Genomic DNA, 20,011 nt, shown 5'->3' with positions numbered 1-20,011 from the left:
AATAGATAGATTTCTAGAATGTAAAGGCATCAAGGGGTATGGGGAGAGAGCGGGAGTATGGCGTTGAGATAGAGGATCAGCCATGATCATATAGAGTGGTGGAGCAGACTGAAAGGGCCAAATGACCTACTCCTGCTCCTATTTCTATGTTTCTATGAATGAAGAGTAAAGGGGACTTGAATCTGTATTTGGCCCGTGCTCTACCTAAACTGAGGAAAATCCTTGTTTTCATCGGCGCTTCAATCGGGAGCTGTTTTTATTGGGTTTGATTATTTTTTTTACCGGATCCCCTTGCTGTGAGCAGTTTCAGTGTATCCAGCAAGCAGTTTGAATGAGTCACCCAGCCTAAATGTGTTGATAATTAATCAATTGTTGCCAGATGTGTGTATCCTAGCCCCAGGTGTACTCTTTGTTCGCTGGCTTTCATCCAGTATGTGTCTGTAAGTGTCTCGTCACGCTTTGCACTCACTCAAGAGTTCAACTGTTACTTGTCATGGAAAGTCTCAGCTGCCTCTTCATACCCAGCGATATCAGCAGCATATCACCACCACCCCCCACCCCTCAAAAAAAAAAGGCCAACATTAAACCCAGAAAGACATTATTACTCCAGTGCCATTAAGACATGAGACTCGGGGCAGGATTTTCTACATGGGCTTCAAATACCCGACATCAGGGTCAAATGGCAATGTGTGGTGAACAACAATTTTCCTCAGATTGGCCAATTAGTTGCCAATGGGCAGACTTGCCATCCAATGAAGGACAGCAGGCTGGCCATCAAAGCTGGAGGCCCAATAGGAGGCCCTCCAGCATTGACGTAGCAGCAAGCTCCTTTTTTTTTTATTCGTTCACTGGCCAGGATTTATTACCCATCCCTAGTTGCCCCACTGGTTCAGAGGGCATCTAAGAGTCACATGTAGGCCAGGCTGGGTAAGGACAGCAGATTTCCCGAAAGAGGCATTAGCCAACCAGACGGGTTTTTTACAACAATCAACAATGTTTCATGGTCATTAGATTTTTTAATTCCAGATTATTTTATTGAATTCAAATTCCACCATCGGCTGTGGCAGGATTCGAACCCGGGTCCCCAGAGCATTGCCCTGGGTCTCTGGATTACTAGCCCAGTGACAGCACCGCTATGCCATCACCTCCCCTGTTCAAGCAAACGAGTGAGAGAGAGGGTGGCTCAAGATGGAGGTGCCCTGCTCTCCAATTTTTTGATAAAAAAATAAAATCAATAGCTGGACACGCACCATGATGGTGGTGGTGGGCAGCAGGGGGGAGCGTTGGGGAAGCCCCTCCATAAGGCAGCCCGTGGCTACAGATGAAGTCAGGCAGGCAGGGGGCACCAAGCCCAGCCTGGAGAGCTGGCATCTAAGTCTGTTGCCAGGAGGTCCCTCCCAGGCAGCTGGGCTATTTCCCCCATGCTTCCAGGTTCCAGAGGCTGGCTTGAAAACGCTTGTCAGCCTCTGACAATAGGGCCATAAGTGGCCTTTAAGTGGTTCAACTGGCTGCCGGCCAGTAGTCAGCCGATAGCCCTGCTGCCAACAGCCCCATCCTATCTCCGCGAAAACGACCCAGGGGACGGGATTGTACTGGCAAACGGGTGCCCGGAAGGCAGGGTGAATCTCTGGGCCCACCTGCTTACTGCCTTTCCCCCATCAGGGCCTAAAGGTTCAACCCTTGGGGGCCAACTTCACCGATGCTAAAGGCCACGCGGCCCACTTACACGCACACGCCCACCCCGTCACCCTAACACCCAACAAAACCTCTGGCACTGACTGTCACCCCAGTGCCAACTGAACTCAGCCCATCAACTCTGCCTTAAACACCTCTAAAGCGTGTGTCTATTGTGGCCAGCACATTGTTTGCCCCCCCCTCCCCCCCCTCTGCATGGAGCAATACCTGCTGACATCTGCATTAAATTAACTTTCGCCAGTTTATGGAGCAACCTGAGATCTCAAGACTCCAGATTGAATCCTGATTGGTTACCAAGTCTCCGAGCAGAAAAGATGGAATTAAACGCTGGAAGCGATCATACCTTCATTAACAGATTCGGACTTTGGCTTTTAAGTGACTCCGTGGGACGCTAGAATGACAATGATTTTAATGGTTCGTTTAAAATTTCCCCCTGGTGGTTTTGCAAATGCATTTTGCAATTTTAAGACTTCTGCTAAAATAGTATGCAAAATTCCCGATAACCAAACTAAATTTCTCTTACATTAGTTGCTCACAATGTAATTCCATAATCTCTGGACGCAGCTCCCACACATTGCATTTCCTAAAAAAAAATCATTCCTTACGCATTTTTCGCTGTACAACAAAATATGTATGATGACAATTTGAAGAGTAGTTCAGTCGAAAATGTTAAAGTCAATTTTTGGGGAATAGCATTTTATTTTCATGTCTATACCCCGTCTTCCAAAAAATGGATTGAAGAGTTGTTTCCTCCGTTCTGATCAGTTTGAATGTAACTTGCTCAACTCGCAATGCTATGATCCTGGAAATGATTTGGTTGACACTTGGTACATTCCATGCCGCACAGAGTTGTAAACGTGTCCGTCACATCGCCCTGAATTTATATGGGGACTTTTGAACTAGCGCCAATTTTGAGCAGTGATTTTTCCTCTTGCGTTTCCACTCAAACGTAATTACACATTGGCCTGAGCCAATCCATTCGTGTAGCTTTTTAGAACATAATTTTTTTATTTGAATTTTGAATAAAAAATAATCCTTAATGTATTTAAGAGTGGTAATTTTGTGTGGTTTGACTAATACAGCTGAAAATAGGTTCATCAAGGCAATAATAGTTTTAGTTACTGTGGCAAGCTGCCAACTGTGAGTAACACAATTATATATTACTGAAAATAACTCGTAACAAGATCTGCACAGAACCGTTTTCTAGTTATAAATACAGCAGTCAGTTTCTGAGTAAATTCAAACATTCTTAAGCTATTAAAACATTCCTTGCAGTCAAAAAGACCAACTTAAATTTTGAAGCTTCCTTGAAAGCCCACAAACGAACACAATTAGTGGAATCTCTCAATTGTGGTTAATTCAATCTGCGAGGGTGGCCATTTTTTGCGCGTGGTGCAAACCACCTTCTTAACAATAAGAAGGACCCCGGGCAGCTTTGCCTCTATTTGTTTTCTTTTGTGTGTGGCCTCCTCTTTTCCACGCATGGTACCTTAGCACTTTTTCTCTTTCACGGGATGTAAGTGTCACTGGCAAGGCCGGCATTTGTCGCCCATCCTTAATTTCCCTTGAACTGAATTCCTAGGAGGACAGGTAAGAGTCGACCACATTGCCGTGGGTCTGGAGTCACAGGTAGGCCAGAGCAGGTAAGGACAGCAGGTTTCCCTCCCTAAAAGACATTAGTGAACCAGATGGGTCTTTATGACAATCGATGATAGTTTCCAGGTCACCATTACTGAGACTAGCTTTCAATTCCAGATTTATTAACTGAGTTGAAATTCCACCAGTTGCCGTGATGGGGTTTGAACCAATGTCCCTAGAACATTAGCCTGGGTCTCTGGATTACTAATTCAGTGATATTGTCACTATGTCACCATCTCACTCGTGGCCTTGCCATGTCCACTATCTTCAATGGGACACCTTGTGAGCAGCGTTTTCCAGGTTGTTGCACACGAGAAGTAACACGATCCCAGGCGTCCCAGCAACAAACTCCGAAACAACGCTGAGAATCTAACTGGAGGCCTGAGCAAAGCTTTGCACCCTGCTCGTTTAACGAGCTCCACTTGACCTGAGCGTAGAGTTGACAGTATAACTCAGTGCTGACTGAACTGGCAGTGGTCTTAAAATGCAGAAACTCCCACAGATGAGTTATTCACTCTGGAGGTTTGGCCCAGTTTGTGGACGAGGCCAGCTCGCCAGCACCACGTTTCTTAAACTGCTGAAAAAGTGCACGGAAACTTGAGTTAACGTTGAACGTAGTTTGCACTTGGGGTTCTGCAACCTTATTGCACTGGTTATGTGATCACAAGCGAATTGTGCGAAGAAAGTCAGTGCAATTGAGCGTAAATTCCAAACTTTATGGATCTAAATGTAATCAAATGATAGATGGAGATCACTGCCTGATGTTTTTTAGCCCCTATGTGTGTGCTGTGGAATTCCTCTCACTTGTGGTGCATTATAATTTATTATTGTTTCAGAGTGAAGCTCCAGGAGGCTAGGCTGTAATTTCAATAACATCAGTTTCCAAACAAATTTGGGTTATAGGATCCACATGCCCATGTGACTGATCAGCCCCACATTTAGATAGCTTAATGTGGCTTGATGAAATCTACATTGGGTTATGACTGCAATTTTTACCCCAGACATAATACCTTGTGTTGCAGGTCAGTTGTACAGTATTCATGCAAATTTTTCTTTGCAGCATGGCAAAAGCAGTATGGCAGGGTTATGGGAGAAGGTAGGAGAATGGCACTAGGTGAAATGCTCACTCAGAGAGGCTGGTGCAGATATGACAGTCCAAATGGCATCCTGCACTGTAACAATTTCTGTGAAAATCTGCAGTGTGTTTGAGAAGCTAAGTCTGGCGGCACATCGGATTCTGGCCATTGCAAGGACGACTTTGCGATGATTGTGCTTTAGCTGAGTAATGGCGCCTGGTGCAAACCACCTTCTTGACAATAAAAAGGATCTCAGGCATTCTGTCAACAGACTCTTAAAGAACATTAAAAATGCAACGATAGCCAAGAGCAAAGCCTTGCACATGTGATTAACAAGCTCCACTTTACCCTTAAGCAGAGCTGGGCGTATAACCCAGTTATACTGAACAGACGGTGGTCACAAAGGGTGCAAAAGGCTAGTGAACTAGACAGAGTGAGCTAAACATTGAATCTTAATGGTTTTACGATCTTTGAAATAATTGATCACAGTTTTCTAATAAAGCCTTCACCCACTTCCTATACAAGTGAGGATGTTTGGCCTACACCAGCCCCTTTTGTGCTCTGCTAGGGCACTCAGAGCTATTAATGTTTCCATTCAGAGAGGCTATAAAAGAATATGGGCTAAAAGGAAAAATTTCAGATGTTTCATTTGCTTTTTTAATCATTAGCATCTGTGTCTGTTTTACATCATGACACTCTCCGAGAGGGGAAGTGCTGTTGTCGAGACACATAGGGAAACTCGGCAGTTAACTGACGTCTGAAGCTGTGTCCGTGGAAATACTGAGATCAAGCGTTAAAAAGTTAAAAGTACTTGCTCTGATTTTAATGTCTGTTCCCTGTCTCCACTTTCTCTGATGGTTTCCTCCCCTTCTCTCCAACCCTGTCCTGAAGGTTATTTGATTCCTTCCTAGGGTATAAATCCATAGTCACCAACGGGTTGCAATCTTATATCACCATCCGATATAAAAATCCCCCCGAGGTGATTCCCAAATTGGAAAAAAAAACGGTGGATAAATGGCAACGGGCCACGGAGGGGGGAAAGACATGACAACCAGTGACCGAGAAAAAGATGGATTTTGAATAAATTTTAAGGAGAAACAGCAGGGCCTGAGGAAGCAGGGAAAGAGGAGGTTCTGTCACCACTGGTGACGATGGAAGGTTGGCCAGAGATAGAAACTGAAGAATGTCGCAGGTTATTTCAGGCTGGAGAAGGAGGCACAGCTCGGAGCAAGGTAGGGGCAAGAAGGAGTCTGAAGATGAGAATTTAAAATTCAATATCTTGGGGGAAAGGCAGTCAGTGTAGGGAGGGATGATGGACAAGTAGGACAGGATATAGGTAACTGTGTTTTGGGTCCTTTGGAATTTTGGAGTGAGAAGTCAGGAAGGAGAACATGGGAGAAATCAAGTCTAGAAGTGACCAAAGAATAGCAACCGTGAAGGGGCTGAGGTAGCAGAGGAGGTAGAAGGTGCCGCAAGGCTGGAAGTAAACAGGTTTGATGATAGATACGGTATGACAATTCAGCTTTGAGTTCAACTGTCCAGCTCAACCTGAGTGAGCTTATGAGGCAAGGTTTAGAGGCAATGGCAAGAGAATGATGTATATTGTGGGGGCCAAAATTGATGGCTGCACATGGCACATCACTCTCCTCCAGTACCAATCGCCCATTATTCATGTCCAAACCTTGATGAAATGTGTCTTTTGGTCATCCAACAATTGATGGAATTACAGCAGAGCTCTCACTGTGCCTTCATCCAACATTCACACACAGACACTTCCACTTGGGGTCACTGGATAATGACCCCATGCAGGAGCCACATCAGGGCAACTTAGGGACATCAAGGTTCATTCTGCTGTCACAGCTCTGCCTGTGTTCAGCAAATAGGACAGACTGAAGATTGAACATTCCTAGTTGGTATTGGTGATGACCTCACCTCATCATTGGAGATCTACAGATATTCCCGTTGATGAATATTCAAATGCTATATATTAACCAGTAATAACCAGGATAAAGGGTGGAATTTTCCCTGAAATGCACTAAGTGCAGTAGCGGGCGGATAAAATGGAGTCCCACCAGCCGACAAAAATGGTGGGTTTTCACGCCGTATCTTCCCGAGCCCGCCTCATTATTTATTCACTCCCGCAAAACACGCCGTTTCCATGGCGACTGGGCTCCCATTCGCCTGCTCGCCCATCACCCCGCTGTTGGATCATGCGGGCCACTATCTTTAAAAGGCAGCCGCCGGCAAAGCGCTCATCGCCCCCAGTTCACCACCGCTGGCTTAGAGATGTAGCCAGCAAAGGAAAAAAGACAGCAGCCCCCCACCTCAACGACAGGTCCCTTGAGTAACTGCTGGATGCTGTGGAGGCCCCGCCAGGATGTGCTCTACCCCCGCTCTGGCCTCAGGACGGTCAGCAATGTCACTAACCCGGCTTGGGAGGCAATGGCAGCGGTGGTCAGTACGAACCCCCTGCAGAGGAGGACAGTCACCCAGTGCCGCAAAAGGATGAATGATCTTCTCCATTCCACCAGGGTAAGTCACTCTTTTCATCGCTCCCAACCCACACACTCTTAAACCCATCACACACCCACAGGGCCCTCACTCACTGCCACTGCAAGGGACATCACCATTCACTCTTTCAAACGCACTGTCATTGTACTCGTCCCGTCCATGGGACCACTCACCACCCACACAGGCCAGGTATACTTATCATCTGGCCCGGCAGGAGTCCTGATACACCATCACGCAAGTAAAAATGGCTCACAGCAGGAGGGAAAGGTTGCAGACAGGTGGAGGGATGCCAGAGATCAAAGTTCTGACAGAATTTGAAAACAGAGCGATCCATCTGGCCGGCAATGACCAGGGCCAGTCCTGTTCTGACGATGAGCTCCGTGCTGCTCTACCAAGTGAGGATCCAGCAATACTCATCAGACAACCATGCCGTGAGTGATGTGCCCTCTTTCACAGGCCACTGCCATGCACTAATTATCTCCCCTTGCTTTCGCAGACACATCTGCCAAATAGCAGACAGAATCCACGACCCAGAGCCTCCAATCAAGATCCAAAGAAACTTATAAGAGGAATCTGAAGGCACCCTCCCCGAAGTCCTGTCACAGCGCTCACCCGCACTCTCCACCAGCGCAGGGACACACACCTCAGTGGGACCGAGCTTTAGAGTAGCCTCGGGATCACAATCCGGTGAACACACCACGCTGTCTGATCCACAGCAGGCAGAGGCAGGGACTTCTCAGGTCCCTGGCACTTGGAATACTGCTGGAGGCCAGAACGTTGCTGAGTCTGAGTCAGATGATGAGCCTCTGGACTCTGTCATGTCACAGTTGCTGGACCTGCAAAGGCAGGCTCGGGAACATCAGAAAGGGATGTCCGCTGCACTCCTCAGATTGCAAGGCACGATGGAGGAGTCCGTCCGTCTTCAGGCTGAGGTGATAGCACTAGCATGCTAACACTTCAAGGTAGGATGGCATCTGTTGTGGAGATCTTGGTCCGGGACTTCGCTCCTGCACTGCTGCACGGGTTCAACTCCATCGCTGAGGCCATAGTTGGCCTCCAGCAGTGTGTACATGAGAGGGGTCCTGGGCAGCTCAATCTCACTCCAGCTTCCCCTTCCGCTCATGGAGTCAACCAGGGGCACCTGTAGGGAGGAGGATCAGCAGGTGTACACTCCGGGGCCATCCACTCAGGTGACTCTGGGAGTGACTGGCCCATCCGAATCCCCTCTCCCTGTGACCTCCGCAGATATAGCTTCACAGGCCGAGGAAGGTACCACTGCCACACAGCAGGACCCCAAAAGCAGGCAGGAGCCCACCAAGTCTCGGCCCTCCAGAGGACGCCAGCCAAAGTCATCACAGACAGGCTGTAGCAGTCAGCAGGCTGCTTCCACCTCTGCTGTGGATGTCTGGGGAGCACCAAGACACAGCGGCAGAGTTAGAAAAGTTAGGCAAAAGTAGTTGCACAGCCTGGGAACAGGAGTTGATCACTTGTACAAACTGTTCACTATTGTCAATAAACTCCTAAGAATGTCTGCCTGCCTGTGGCTCCTTGTTCTGATGAGCAGTGTTCTTGTCGCTCAGATGTGAAACCTTTCTGCACAAGATAAAGGCAGATGTCTCAGTCCAGGCTTCTTCCCTGTGCAGCCTTCAGTCCACAGTGATGGTCCAGCTTCCTACTCCCTGGAAACATTTCTGATGCCTGCACCTAAGCGGTGCTTGTCATTGCTGCCAGAATGTTGTGGGCAGGCGCCACAGAGTTCTTTCATTCTCGCTCTGTGCTCTCAGCACCTTTAACTTGGGGCTGGCCCCCATCACACCAGCATCTGTGACCAGTGATGCCAAGCACCAGCTCCTGAAGGGTTGAGGTGCTGAAGGCGGACACAGCATCAGATGCGTCTAAAGTTTCATGGCTGATTCTCTGAGGTGGCCCTGATCATGGAGCGCAGGCGAGCTGCCCTCAGCCAGACGGGTGTCAGACATTCTCAGAGGCTTTGTGAAGATCTGTGGAGTGTCCTCACTGAATGTTGTCATCATCCTCCTGCGATCGAGCAACTGTTAGGGCCTCCGCTACATCTCCCTGACAGGAGCATTCTCACAAAGGTTATCGGCGCTGCCATAAGCCAGACTGGAGTCAAACGTTCACAACTGTGATGTGAGGATCTACAGGGACACCTCGCTGCATGTCATCATCATCCTCCACAAATCTAGCATCTGTGAGGGCCTCCCGAGTGCACCTGCCTCATCTAGTCAGTGCAAGAGCCTCATCCCCATCATCATCACCACTGAGGACCCCCTCATCCTCATCCCCATCAGTGTCCACCTAATTGGAGGAGACCTCCAGCTCCTCCGTCTCCTCCTCAGCTGGCTCCTCTCCCTGTTGGAGTGTAAAGGGCGCAGCAGATGATGATGATGTGTGACACCCTCTGCAGACTATATTGCAGGGCTCCACCAGACAGGTCCAGGCACCGGAAGCACATCTTCAGCATCCCAATGGTCTGCTCCACCAAGGTGCAAGCTGCAGCATGAGCCTCATTATACCGTCGCTCTGCTCCAGTCTGAGGCTACCGCACGGGTGTCATCAGCCACAGCTTGTCCCCAAGGAGCCAGCCCTGCAGCTTCTGTGGACCCTGGAAGACTGCAGGGATCTGTACGTGACTCGGGATGTAGGCATCGTGCACGCTCCCTGGAAACCGTGTGCATACCTGCAGGATGCGTTTCTGGTAGTTACCTACCAGCTGCACATTCAGTGTGTGGAAGCCCTTGCAGTTGATGAAGTCCACTGAGTGTAGCGGTGGAGACCTGAGCACCACATGTGTAGTAGTCACTCACACCCTGCACCTGTGGGAATCCTAAGATCAGGGTGAATCCAATGGCCCTTGCAACCTGGCTGTCCCAGGCAAAATGCACAAAGTTGTGTGCCGTGGAGAAGATGGCATCTGTGACCTCATGGATGGATTTGTGGGTGGTAGATTGTGAAATCCCACAGAGGTCACCTGTGGGGCCCTGAAAGGAGCCACTGGCATAGAAATTGAGTATCGCGGTCACTTTCACAGCCACTGGCAGTGGATGCCCTTCATGCCCCCTTGGCACCAAGTCCTGCAGTAAGTGGCAAATGTGAGCCACCAGGTCCCTAGACATGCGCAGTCGTCAGCGACACTAGTTCTCCGTTATCTGCAGGAATGGCAGGTGGTGCCTGTAGACCTGGGTGTCACTTGGCGCCGACCAGCCACAGCTTGCTTTCGCTCCTGGGCATCGTGTGAGGGAGCTTCTCTGTCCCTTTTTCATGAGGTTGCAGCTCCTGCTTTTGTGTGGCCAGGAGCCTCAGTCACTCTCTCCTCTGTCTCTACGATCTCTATAGGCCATCAGGCATACAGCTAGGTCACCAAGGTCCATGATCCTGACGTGGTCTTCCTGCAGCATGAAAGAGAGAGAGACATGGTTATCATGGCTGTACTTAACACCTTTCCCGGCCCTTTGTGACTGCCCCTTAATGCTTCTCGGAGAGTGCTGGTCACCCCTTGGATGGCCAGAGATGAGTGCACTGCATGGCTGTCTGTCAACCTGCGACACGGGATACGCTAGTCCAAACCAGGATGCTGAGATTGCAAGGGGCTGTGAGTGCCTCCAGCAGTGACTGCTACATGGCCAGTGTTGGTGAGGAGATTGTACAACGTGTGCAGTCCAACTGTTCAGCAATCCAATAAAACGGTGGCGAACTCAAAGTCTGTGCCGGGGGTGCAGGGGTGGGTAAGGTCTGGAGCGCTTGGTGGTCCTTTGATGCCTCCGCGATGCTTGCATGGGCGGGCAGGCTAGGATCCTGACCCCAATCATATCACTGTGGCTGCGCCTGATCTGTCTTAGTTGCAGAGGCAGGGTCAGTTTATACAGGTGTTCCTAATGCGCGGCCGCTTCCCTCACCTACCCTGACCCCCCACCTCGATTGCCTGTGCACGGGATGCAGCGCCAGGGTAGCACTTGACCACCCCCCCCCCCATTAGTCTCCTCCGAGGCTGGCCAGCACTTGACCCCAGACACCATCCCACCTCAGCAGTTGCCTTCAGGCCCAGGCATCAATTTCCCCCACATCCCGGTGCCCCTGAGGCCTGTAAACAGCGGGCGAGCTGTGGAGAACGCTGCTGCTCGCTCACCTCAGTTCCCCCAAAGTGAAGGCCGCCAAGTTCAGGTCGCCTGCGTGCTGATGTGAAACACCCCGGTGTGCTTTCCCGCCAACACGGACAGGCGATATGGCGGGGTTCCAAGCGCCTGGTGGGATGGCCCTTTCATTATATGCTAATGTATTACAATTAGCTCCCCGCTGACCGATGGTGTGAAATGCGGCCCACCATCGGCGGGCTGAGCAGGCGATTGCGATCGGTCTTTACGCCGTCGTGAAGCAGGTCGCACCGTATTTTCCACTCGCGTCACCTATCACACCCGCCACCAGCGAGCTCAGAATACTCCGCCCAGAGTATTCATCTTAAAATAAGACCAATGGTACTATGTTCAATGAGGCTGCTGAAACTCTCATCCATGCCTTTGTTACCTCTAGACTTGACTACTCCAATGCACTCCTGACTGGTCTCCCACCTTCTACCCTCCATAAAAGCTTGACGTCATCCAATTAGCTGAACTTGGACCAAGTTCCATTCACCCATCGCCCCAGTGTTCGCTGAGCTACATCACCTCCCAGTCCAGCAACACTTCATCCTTTTTGTCCAATTCCTTAACATCGCCTGGCACTACCTCTGCCTCAGCTCGTTTGTCATTGAGGTCCTCATCCCTGCCTTCACCCTTTTTTTTCAAACCCCTGCATGTCCTCCCCCCAATTTTCTGTCTGTAATCTTCGCCTCTACTCCTGCTCCACAACCCTCCGAGGTACCTGTGCCCCTGTAACTTTGACCTCTTATGCATCTCGATTTTAATTGCTCCAAGATTGTTGGCTATGCCTTCAAGCTCTCAAGTCCTAAGTCTGGAAATCCTTCCCTAAGCCTCTCCACCTCTTGACCTCTCTTTCCTCCATTAAGACATCTTTAAAATGTTCCTCTTTGACTGAGCTTTTGTCCATCAGTCCCAATGTCTCCTTATGTATTTGTCTTATTTTGCTTCATAACAGTCCTGTGAAGGTGAACAGTCCTTGGGACATTTTATTGCATTAATGAGGATATATATAATATATGTGTATCTTATATATATGTAAAATATATACATAAATACAAGTTGTTGTTGAGGTGCAGTTTAAATGCTGTTATTGGTTTCGCTGTTAATAAAGGAGACGACATTAGCACTTTACCTTTTGACCAAGTCAGATATTTTCTCTGTTCCAGTGTGATGTGCCAGCTTAGTGTCATTGAAAGTAAAAGTGCAACATTCCCAACAGAGCGTCCACGGCACCTACTGGATGACAGTGTTCTTGAAGGTCACAGCCCAGCCAAGAATCAGGAAAGTTCCATTTTTTCCAATGGAGTTTCGATAGGTAAGGGTGATGAACTTGCACATGCTCTTTGCCTGATGAACTAGATGCCCTTTATAATTGGTGGAAACGCACTCAAAACATCTCCCACCTCACACCCTCAGATGCAGTTTGTTAGGATCGCTGAAGACAGGCAGGAGTTTGCTAAGAAACACCTGTCAAATTCCTATTTGTATAAGATTGTACGGGCAGGAGTTGGGTGCCAACATGTTACACATTCATACCAGAGAGAGTCAGGTGGAAAACGCACCCCTGAATCAATTTCTTTTCAATCTGTTTTGAAATTTTTATTTAATTTCTCCTTATGGTTCCTCAATAGCAACCACAATTCCCAGTCAGAAGGGAGTAATTGGGTGTGCTGCTTTGTCAGGGCCTCTGCCGACATGAAGTAGACTTGTACATGGACAGGAACCCAAGGGCAGCACCGAGTAACTTAACCTGCAGGGAAGGGTGCCGGTCCCTGCTTCCTGCACCCCGCTGGGTAGCTCAGCTGAATTTGGGAATTCACCACATGAGGATTGGGAGTGAGCTCACACACTAGGAGCACACTGTTTAATTATGTTGACATTACCTGTCTTGATGAATCTGATTGTAACATTTTAAACTATGATTCAGTTTTAGTTCTCACCCTACAAAAATCAGACCCCAGATATACATGCAGCTTAAGTTAAGATGAACCATAGTCTCACTTGCTCTTTCAGTGTACCTACAGCAATAACAGCTTTCATTTAGATAGCACCCTTAACGCAGTAAAACATACCCTGGTGCTTTCTACACATCATTAGCCAATATACTCGAAGCTGTTTATTTTTATGAGCTGTGGTCAACTTTTCTACTTTGCTACTTTTCAAAATTGACTTGTGTGCCTGTGAGTGTAGCACACAGGTCAGTGTAAGCCTGCGTTACGGGTTTACAAACTGCCAGCAATGAGGGAGCACCACAGCTGAAAGTCCGCTCTGCTGCTGTTTTTGTTTGGGTGTTCAGAACAAGTGTCATTTGAACAGCACACGCTCAGGCTGGTGCCAGTGTTGTGAAAAGGCACCGTGGCCTTGTTAATTTTCAATAAAGGGAAACAGAACATGAGATGTTATTAAGGCTCCCCTCACGCAGCCCCTGTCTTGGGATGAACCAGACTCTTCATAACCTGTTCAACCCAGTACAGAGCTTTCTGATCCCATGTCCTCTCCATTATAAAGAACCCTCGACCTCCCACTCCTTAACATCGCCTGGCACTACCTCTGCCTCAGCTCATTTGCTATTGAAGCCCTTATCCGTGCCTTCATCCCTGTGAACTATTCCAATCTTCTCCTGGCTGGCTTCCTGTCCTCCACACTCAGTACATATCAGTTCATCCAAAACTCTGCTGCCTGCATTCAAGTCCCATTCACTCATCACTCAAACACTTGTTGACCTACATGGATTCCCAGTCCTTTGGGACATTTTACCTTGTGAAAAGTGCTATTACAAATGCAAGCTGTTGAGATGAGATTGACTGAGTCATGATAGAAATATAAATACCTAATCAAGAGAGCAATTACAAGCAATTTGAACTCTTAAGTAATTTGTATCATGGGAATGACGATTGCACTGTTGCTTTGATTCTCTTCCAAAGGAGAAATGGTTCTAAATAGTTTTAGAGAAATTTAGGGATTAACAATGTCATTTGGGATTAACTCAGCAGCCTAACTCCAACAAACCGACCGTCGCCCACAATCAGCACCGCATCGCGATTTCACGCTGGCAGGTCAATTAAGGCCAGTCCAGCGTGAAACGTGAGTGGCAGCGCTGGGTGCTGCCTGTGCGGGGGAGGGGAGGCGTTGGGGGGTGGGGGAGGAGAGCAAGCGGGCCAAGAGCAGACTTCACACATGCGCGCGAGTGAGCGCTACATCATCTCCCTGAGGCACGGAGCTGCCTCGGAATGACGAAGAGAGAAGGAAAAAGAATTTTAAAAATACAAATGTCATGGAACATATCCCCGCGTGTGACTCTGTCACATGAGCAGGGACATGTTATTGATTAAATTTGAAAACTTTTATTTTATTATCACTTGCTTTTGGAAACCTCAACCCACCCGTGGATGAGGTTTCCAAACAAATGCAAAGGCCCCGCTTACAAAAAATTTTAATTTATTTGATTATTTAACGGCCTTAACAGGCCTTTTAATTGTCGGCGGGCGTGCTGCCGATTGAGGGGCGCACCACCTCCCCCACCGAACTATCAAACGACTGCGTGTTGAAGTCGACACACTCGGCCGACGTCAACGCGCGTCGTTTCACGCTCGAGCGGGTCGGGCGCTTGCCCCCCCCCCCCCCCCCCCGCCGAGTGTCAATTTCATATCCCATGGGTCCATTACCTGACCCTCGTTCTGACGAGGTCAATACGCTTCCACAGAAGTTTCTTATTCAACTAGAGTAAGTCAAGCTTTGATATACACCTGTTAAAGGCTTGCATTTATATAGCGCCTTTCCCAATTTTCAGATGTCTCAAAGCGCTTTGCAGACACTGAAATACTGCTGAAGGTAGGAAACATGGCTGCCAGGTGATACACAGCAAATCCCCACCAACAGCAACACAATGATGACCAGACAATTTGTCTTTTTGTGATGCTGACTGAGGGATAAATATTGGCCCGGGTACCAGGGATAACTCCTCAGCTCTTCTCCGATATAGCTTCGTGGGATCTTTTACATCCACCTGAGAGGGCAGGTGGGGGCTCAGTCTAACATGTCATCCAAAAGACAGCACGTCCAATAAATCAAGGCTACCTCAGCACTGGAGTGCCAGCCTTGATCCTTGTGCTCAAGTCCTGGAGTGGGACCTGAACTCAGAACCTTGCGACTCAGAGGTGAGCCTGCTCTCAACTGAGCCATGCCTGCTCTTACCTGTTAATTATTATATCTAAAAGAGTTAATCCTTTGGGACATTGAAATGGTATGCTTCAACTTAGAGTTGGTCAGCTTCCACCTCTTGGTTGCTGGAGCTGTTTGCCTGCAAACAATCCAACAATTACAGCGTTTGAATTATGTTTCAAACATAATGGCCCTGATTTTCCCTGGATTTTAAGTTACACCAGGTGCTCTGAGTCAAATCTGGGTCAGCTGCAAGGATTCTTGTTCATGATTCTGAGAATGTAATAAAGTGATTGGAGGAACTTGAACTGATCTTCTACTCGTTGCGTACAGTTTGGCATCATTAATTTTAAGCTGTCTCTTATTAAACTGGATGGTGTGCTTACCTACTGGGTTACTGTTTGACTGGAGGCAACGGACTGGATATTCCTGGAGCCAGGCCAGTTCCAGAGACCTTTAGGAACAGTGGGCGGGACATGGATAAGGAAGTCCCACCCCATTTCTGACAGATCCTATGTTTGTTGGAAAGGAGAAGGGTGTGGGGCATGAATCACTCAGCGAAACCTGAACTCAGGAGGACCATTTGAAGTTAGTGCTGAGTTCCAATAGATCAAATTTTTGGCCGATCCCAGGGCCTTAACTCAGTTTGGGAGTCACAAATTGATGGAATGGACGTTAAGGCTCTTGAAGGGTAGATAAGGTCTAAGTGTCTGAATAAAACTGAATTGTTTTAAATCCTCATCCCTTTAAATATGGAAAGAAACAGGTTGAAGTTGTCAGAGTTTAAAAAAAAATCCTCTGCTGCACTGCTTTGATTAACTGGTCATCTGCTGTAAGTTACAAAAAAATTACTGTCTGTTCCTGCAGTTTCAATAAAGTTCTTGTTGACATTTCCCAATTGCTATTATTACAGCTGAGATCATTATGAATGCTTGGCTAAGTTTCAAAAGCAAAAAATAACACTAATCTCAGTGGGAGGGCTGAATTTACATTTTGATTGACAGTTTAAAGAAGCTATTAAAATATTAGCTGTCTTTGAAGTGGTTACTGAATAGAAGTTTGTTTCAATAAACACATTGAACACTCAAGGGATTTAAAATCTCTGAATGGGTTTCATGAATGGGAGTTTCTTCAGTATCAAGTGTGTATCCATGAGAGCTCTATTAAATTATTAGAAGTTGATTTTTTTCATCTCCACATGGCTCCTGAGGGCTGCTGATGGTGGATACTGGATGAGTGGTTATGGAGGTGGCACAGGGTTATGAGGGGCCATGTGGAGTGGATGGGGGCGAGGAGTGAGGGCTGGAGGACATAACAGCTTCTTAAACCAACTTGGACAAAGTTCCAGAGAACAGAGGCGGCCCTTCTGACCAATCTGCCTTGGCACTCGCCACCCCCCATGGCCGTCCACAATGCACTTCTGGGGTTGGCAGTCTCGACTCTATCCTGCCTCTGTCTCCACAGAGCGAAAATAGGGTGTAATGGAGCCCTTTAAACCAAGGCTTGACGGCCAAATCAGGAAACCTCCTGACTCAAGCTACCCCCCCCCCCCCCGCCCCCCAAGTCAGTAGCAAAAATCCAGCCAATAAAGAAGCACTGACGAGGGCCACAGAATTTAGCCTGGGTCTCTGGAAGGCGCTGACTTGAGGGGGTGAACAGCCCTTTCCTTAGTTGTGCTTCTCTTCATGAGATTTGATATCAGTGATCAGATTGGGTTTGATCAGTAGGGAAAGGCAGTAAATAATGCTACACTGAGATGAGGCTGGTAGTGACTGGAGGACGTGTAGGGCTAATTTATCTTCAGTATCACCCACCATCCATTAGTTTCCGTCATGTAGCCACCTTCTTGAATCCTGTCATATCCTGCAGGTTTGTTGAGGCTAAATGTGTTGCCAGACTATGTGAACGGGAAGATGCACAATGTGCGCCCAGGTAATAAGGTTGCTTTTGGTTGTGAGATGAACAGTTCTGAAGGAAGGTCCCAAGAATGCTCTGGCAATGATCTCTAACCCTTAGGCATCACACTTGAATGTTCCGCACTTGGCTGTTCTATAATTGTCCTCAATTATTTTTAAGTAGCTAATGGTCTTGATATAAAGAGAGAGATTTTAAATGAATCCCAGCAGATATGTTGGAAATTAGAGAAAATCACAAACTAATCTTAAGGGATAACTTCTCAGTCATTAACATATGGAACAAATCAACCAGCTCGGTTGAAGCCTTCAGTAGTAAATTGACTTGAAGCCTTATTTGCCCAGGAATAAATTTATTTTTTTCACATCCGTAGATATGAGCATTTATTGCCCATCCCTAACAGATATGGGGTTTACTTTTAATTTTTCTGAGTGAATTTTAATGTTCTTATCAAAATGTTACCAAGCGCCTGGGTGATGTTTGAAGTTATAATCCAGACCTTTGGTGTTAAGCATTATTACCCTAAGGATGTAACATTTGTTAACAAATCTGCTGGAGCTACATCACTGCAGTTATGTTAATGTTGGTGCCCTGAGCCTGGTGGTGAAGAGCTTCTGAACTGCTTGTGGCTTAAACCTTGTTAGCTTGACCACCCATTCAACTGTTTTCCCAGTAGATTATGTCCTATCTGACCAACTGGGGAAGCTAAAGGTAAACTATGGATCCAGACAAGAAGTTGAAATATCCAGGCAAACATGGTTTCACCTTCTCCGCTGTGAACGAGGAATCCAACAGAATTTCAGTCTGAGCTACTGGTGAAATCTTGAATTTGGTCATATAAACAAGTGAAGAAACTGAAATGGGTGGATGGCATGGGAATGGTGAAAGAGTTCAACGAGCGGGAAGAAATACTCCTGTCGCCTCAGGAGAAGTGCTGGGATCAAATCATTCACTCAATGATAATGACCCCTTCCCCAACAGTGTCCAAATGGACAAGGAACTGAACAGGCAAGTGTGGAGTACACTGTAGTGGAAGATGCCTGAGGGTAGAGGGAAAATGAGGAGCACAGCAGATAAGATTCTGATGTCGCCAAAGACAGAGACCAAAAGAAGTCATCTTGAAATCTTAGTTGGTGCTGAAATATGCTGTGAAGAGTAATTAACTTCCTGTACACCTGTAAAATTGCTCAAAAAGGCAACTAATGCAGTGGCAGTGAGCAATTGTAATGGTCATCTAGTTATGCACAGTGACTAGGCCACAAGTCCAGAAGATGGACACTGTCCCAAACCGGTGGAGAGCTGTGGCCGTGTGTTCCAGTTATCAGAGCTGTTGTCTCCGCTGCTGTGCTGCCCTCCCTTGGCCAGCTTTGCCTTTATGTGTACATAACAATCCAGCTATGGTTTAGCAAGTTTGCCCACTCTGACCCTGTTGCAAATATTTTGACCCCATACAGGTTTCCTTTTGCCACCTCAGAGGTAATTATCATCAGACTAATCCAGGGATGTCCCTGTCCAAGACTTACCCTCCTTCAGTTCAGTCATTGAGTGGCTGCTGACCTGAGACATTTGGAGAGTTCAAGAAACCCTACAAAAGAAAAGCTTTCATTGAACTTCCAGATGGATTTGTCTCCTGTCTCTTTGGTTTGATGTGAACTGCACTGTGCCAATTGAAGATTACCAGTTGGTAACTGAAGTTACCAGTTATGTCAGATGCATTTCAAGTCTTGTGAATAGTTAAAACATTTGAAAATGCTGTCTGAAGGTGGGCCAGTGAGTCAGGAAGAAATGAATGGTGAGGTGCTGGGAATGAATTTCTTACGCTGACCATGATTCCTTTGAAGTTGTTTTCAAATTGCCATTCAACCCCATCGTAATGGAGTCTCTTTACGGTGCTCGGAGCATTGACATGACTGCTGGCTGGTTTTGTAAATGCTTTTCTTTCAAATAGTATAAAGATAGCAACACAAATTGGGAGAGGCAGTTTCACTTTAGTTTATACCATTTGTTGCCAATGTGTGGCTGCTTCAAGAGGAAATGGTTTCTGAAAATGTCAAACAAGAAAAAACGATTCTATGATGATCCTGTTTCTAAAGCCAAACTGCCTCCTAATATTTGCCATGGCACTTGATCATGATTTAGTCATATATTCTGAACATTATTCTATCAGTCTGCTAAACGATAAGAGCGGGAGAGGGAAGGATTATTACAGACTTTTAAGCTACTTTTCACATTGTGTATTTTGCGCTTTGTTTTCACTTAATGGGAACCGGGTTTGGATTTCTAATGTAGAACATTTCGTTTCTCCATTCATTCAATACAGAAATTGTATCGGGTCTAACCTGTCCATCATTCGTGCATCCAGAGGTATTTTTCAAAAATATTTGAAAGCAACAAAATTTTTCCAATTTGTTTCAATTTTTAAAAATGTATTCTTCCATGGAATGTTGGCATTGCTGGCTGGGCCAGCATTTATTGCCCGGTCCTAATTGCCCTTGAGAAGGTGGTGGTGTGCTGCTTTCTTGAACCGCTGCAGTCCCATGTGGTGTAGGTTCATCCACAGTGCTGTTAGGAAAGGAGTTCCAGGATTTTGACCCAGCGACAGTGAAGCAACGGTGATATAGTTCCAAGTCAGGTAGGTGTGTGGCTTGGAGGGGAACTTGCAAGTGGTGGTGTTCCCATGTGTCTGCTGCCCTTGTCCTTCTAGGTGGTAGAAGTCTCAGGTTTGGAAGATGCTTTTGAAGAAGCCTTGGTGAGTTGCTGCAGTGCATCTTGTAGATGGTACACACTCCTGCCACTGTGTGTCGGTGGTGGAGGGAATGAATGTTTATTGTGGCGGATGAGGTACCAATCAAGCGGGCT

General features: G+C 47.2%; 1 protein-coding gene across 3 annotated transcripts in view; it reads left to right on the top strand.

Annotated features, from left to right (window-relative positions):
- Positions 1-20,011, top strand: part of ralgps1 (Ral GEF with PH domain and SH3 binding motif 1) — a 758,811-nt gene that overhangs the window by 695,637 nt on the left and 43,163 nt on the right. For all 3 annotated transcript variants that reach the window (XM_041193970.1, XM_041193968.1, XM_041193969.1), the window contains exon 14: positions 12,244-12,392. In XM_041193970.1, the coding sequence (XP_041049904.1) occupies positions 12,244-12,392 (149 nt within the window). The remainder of the gene's footprint in view (positions 1-12,243; positions 12,393-20,011) is intronic.

Source organism: Carcharodon carcharias, chromosome 8 (assembly GCF_017639515.1).
Source record: "Carcharodon carcharias isolate sCarCar2 chromosome 8, sCarCar2.pri, whole genome shotgun sequence".
Taxonomy (NCBI): domain Eukaryota; kingdom Metazoa; phylum Chordata; class Chondrichthyes; order Lamniformes; family Lamnidae; genus Carcharodon; species Carcharodon carcharias.
Note: the sequence above shows the minus strand (reverse complement) of the source record. Positions and strands in the feature narration are given on the sequence as shown.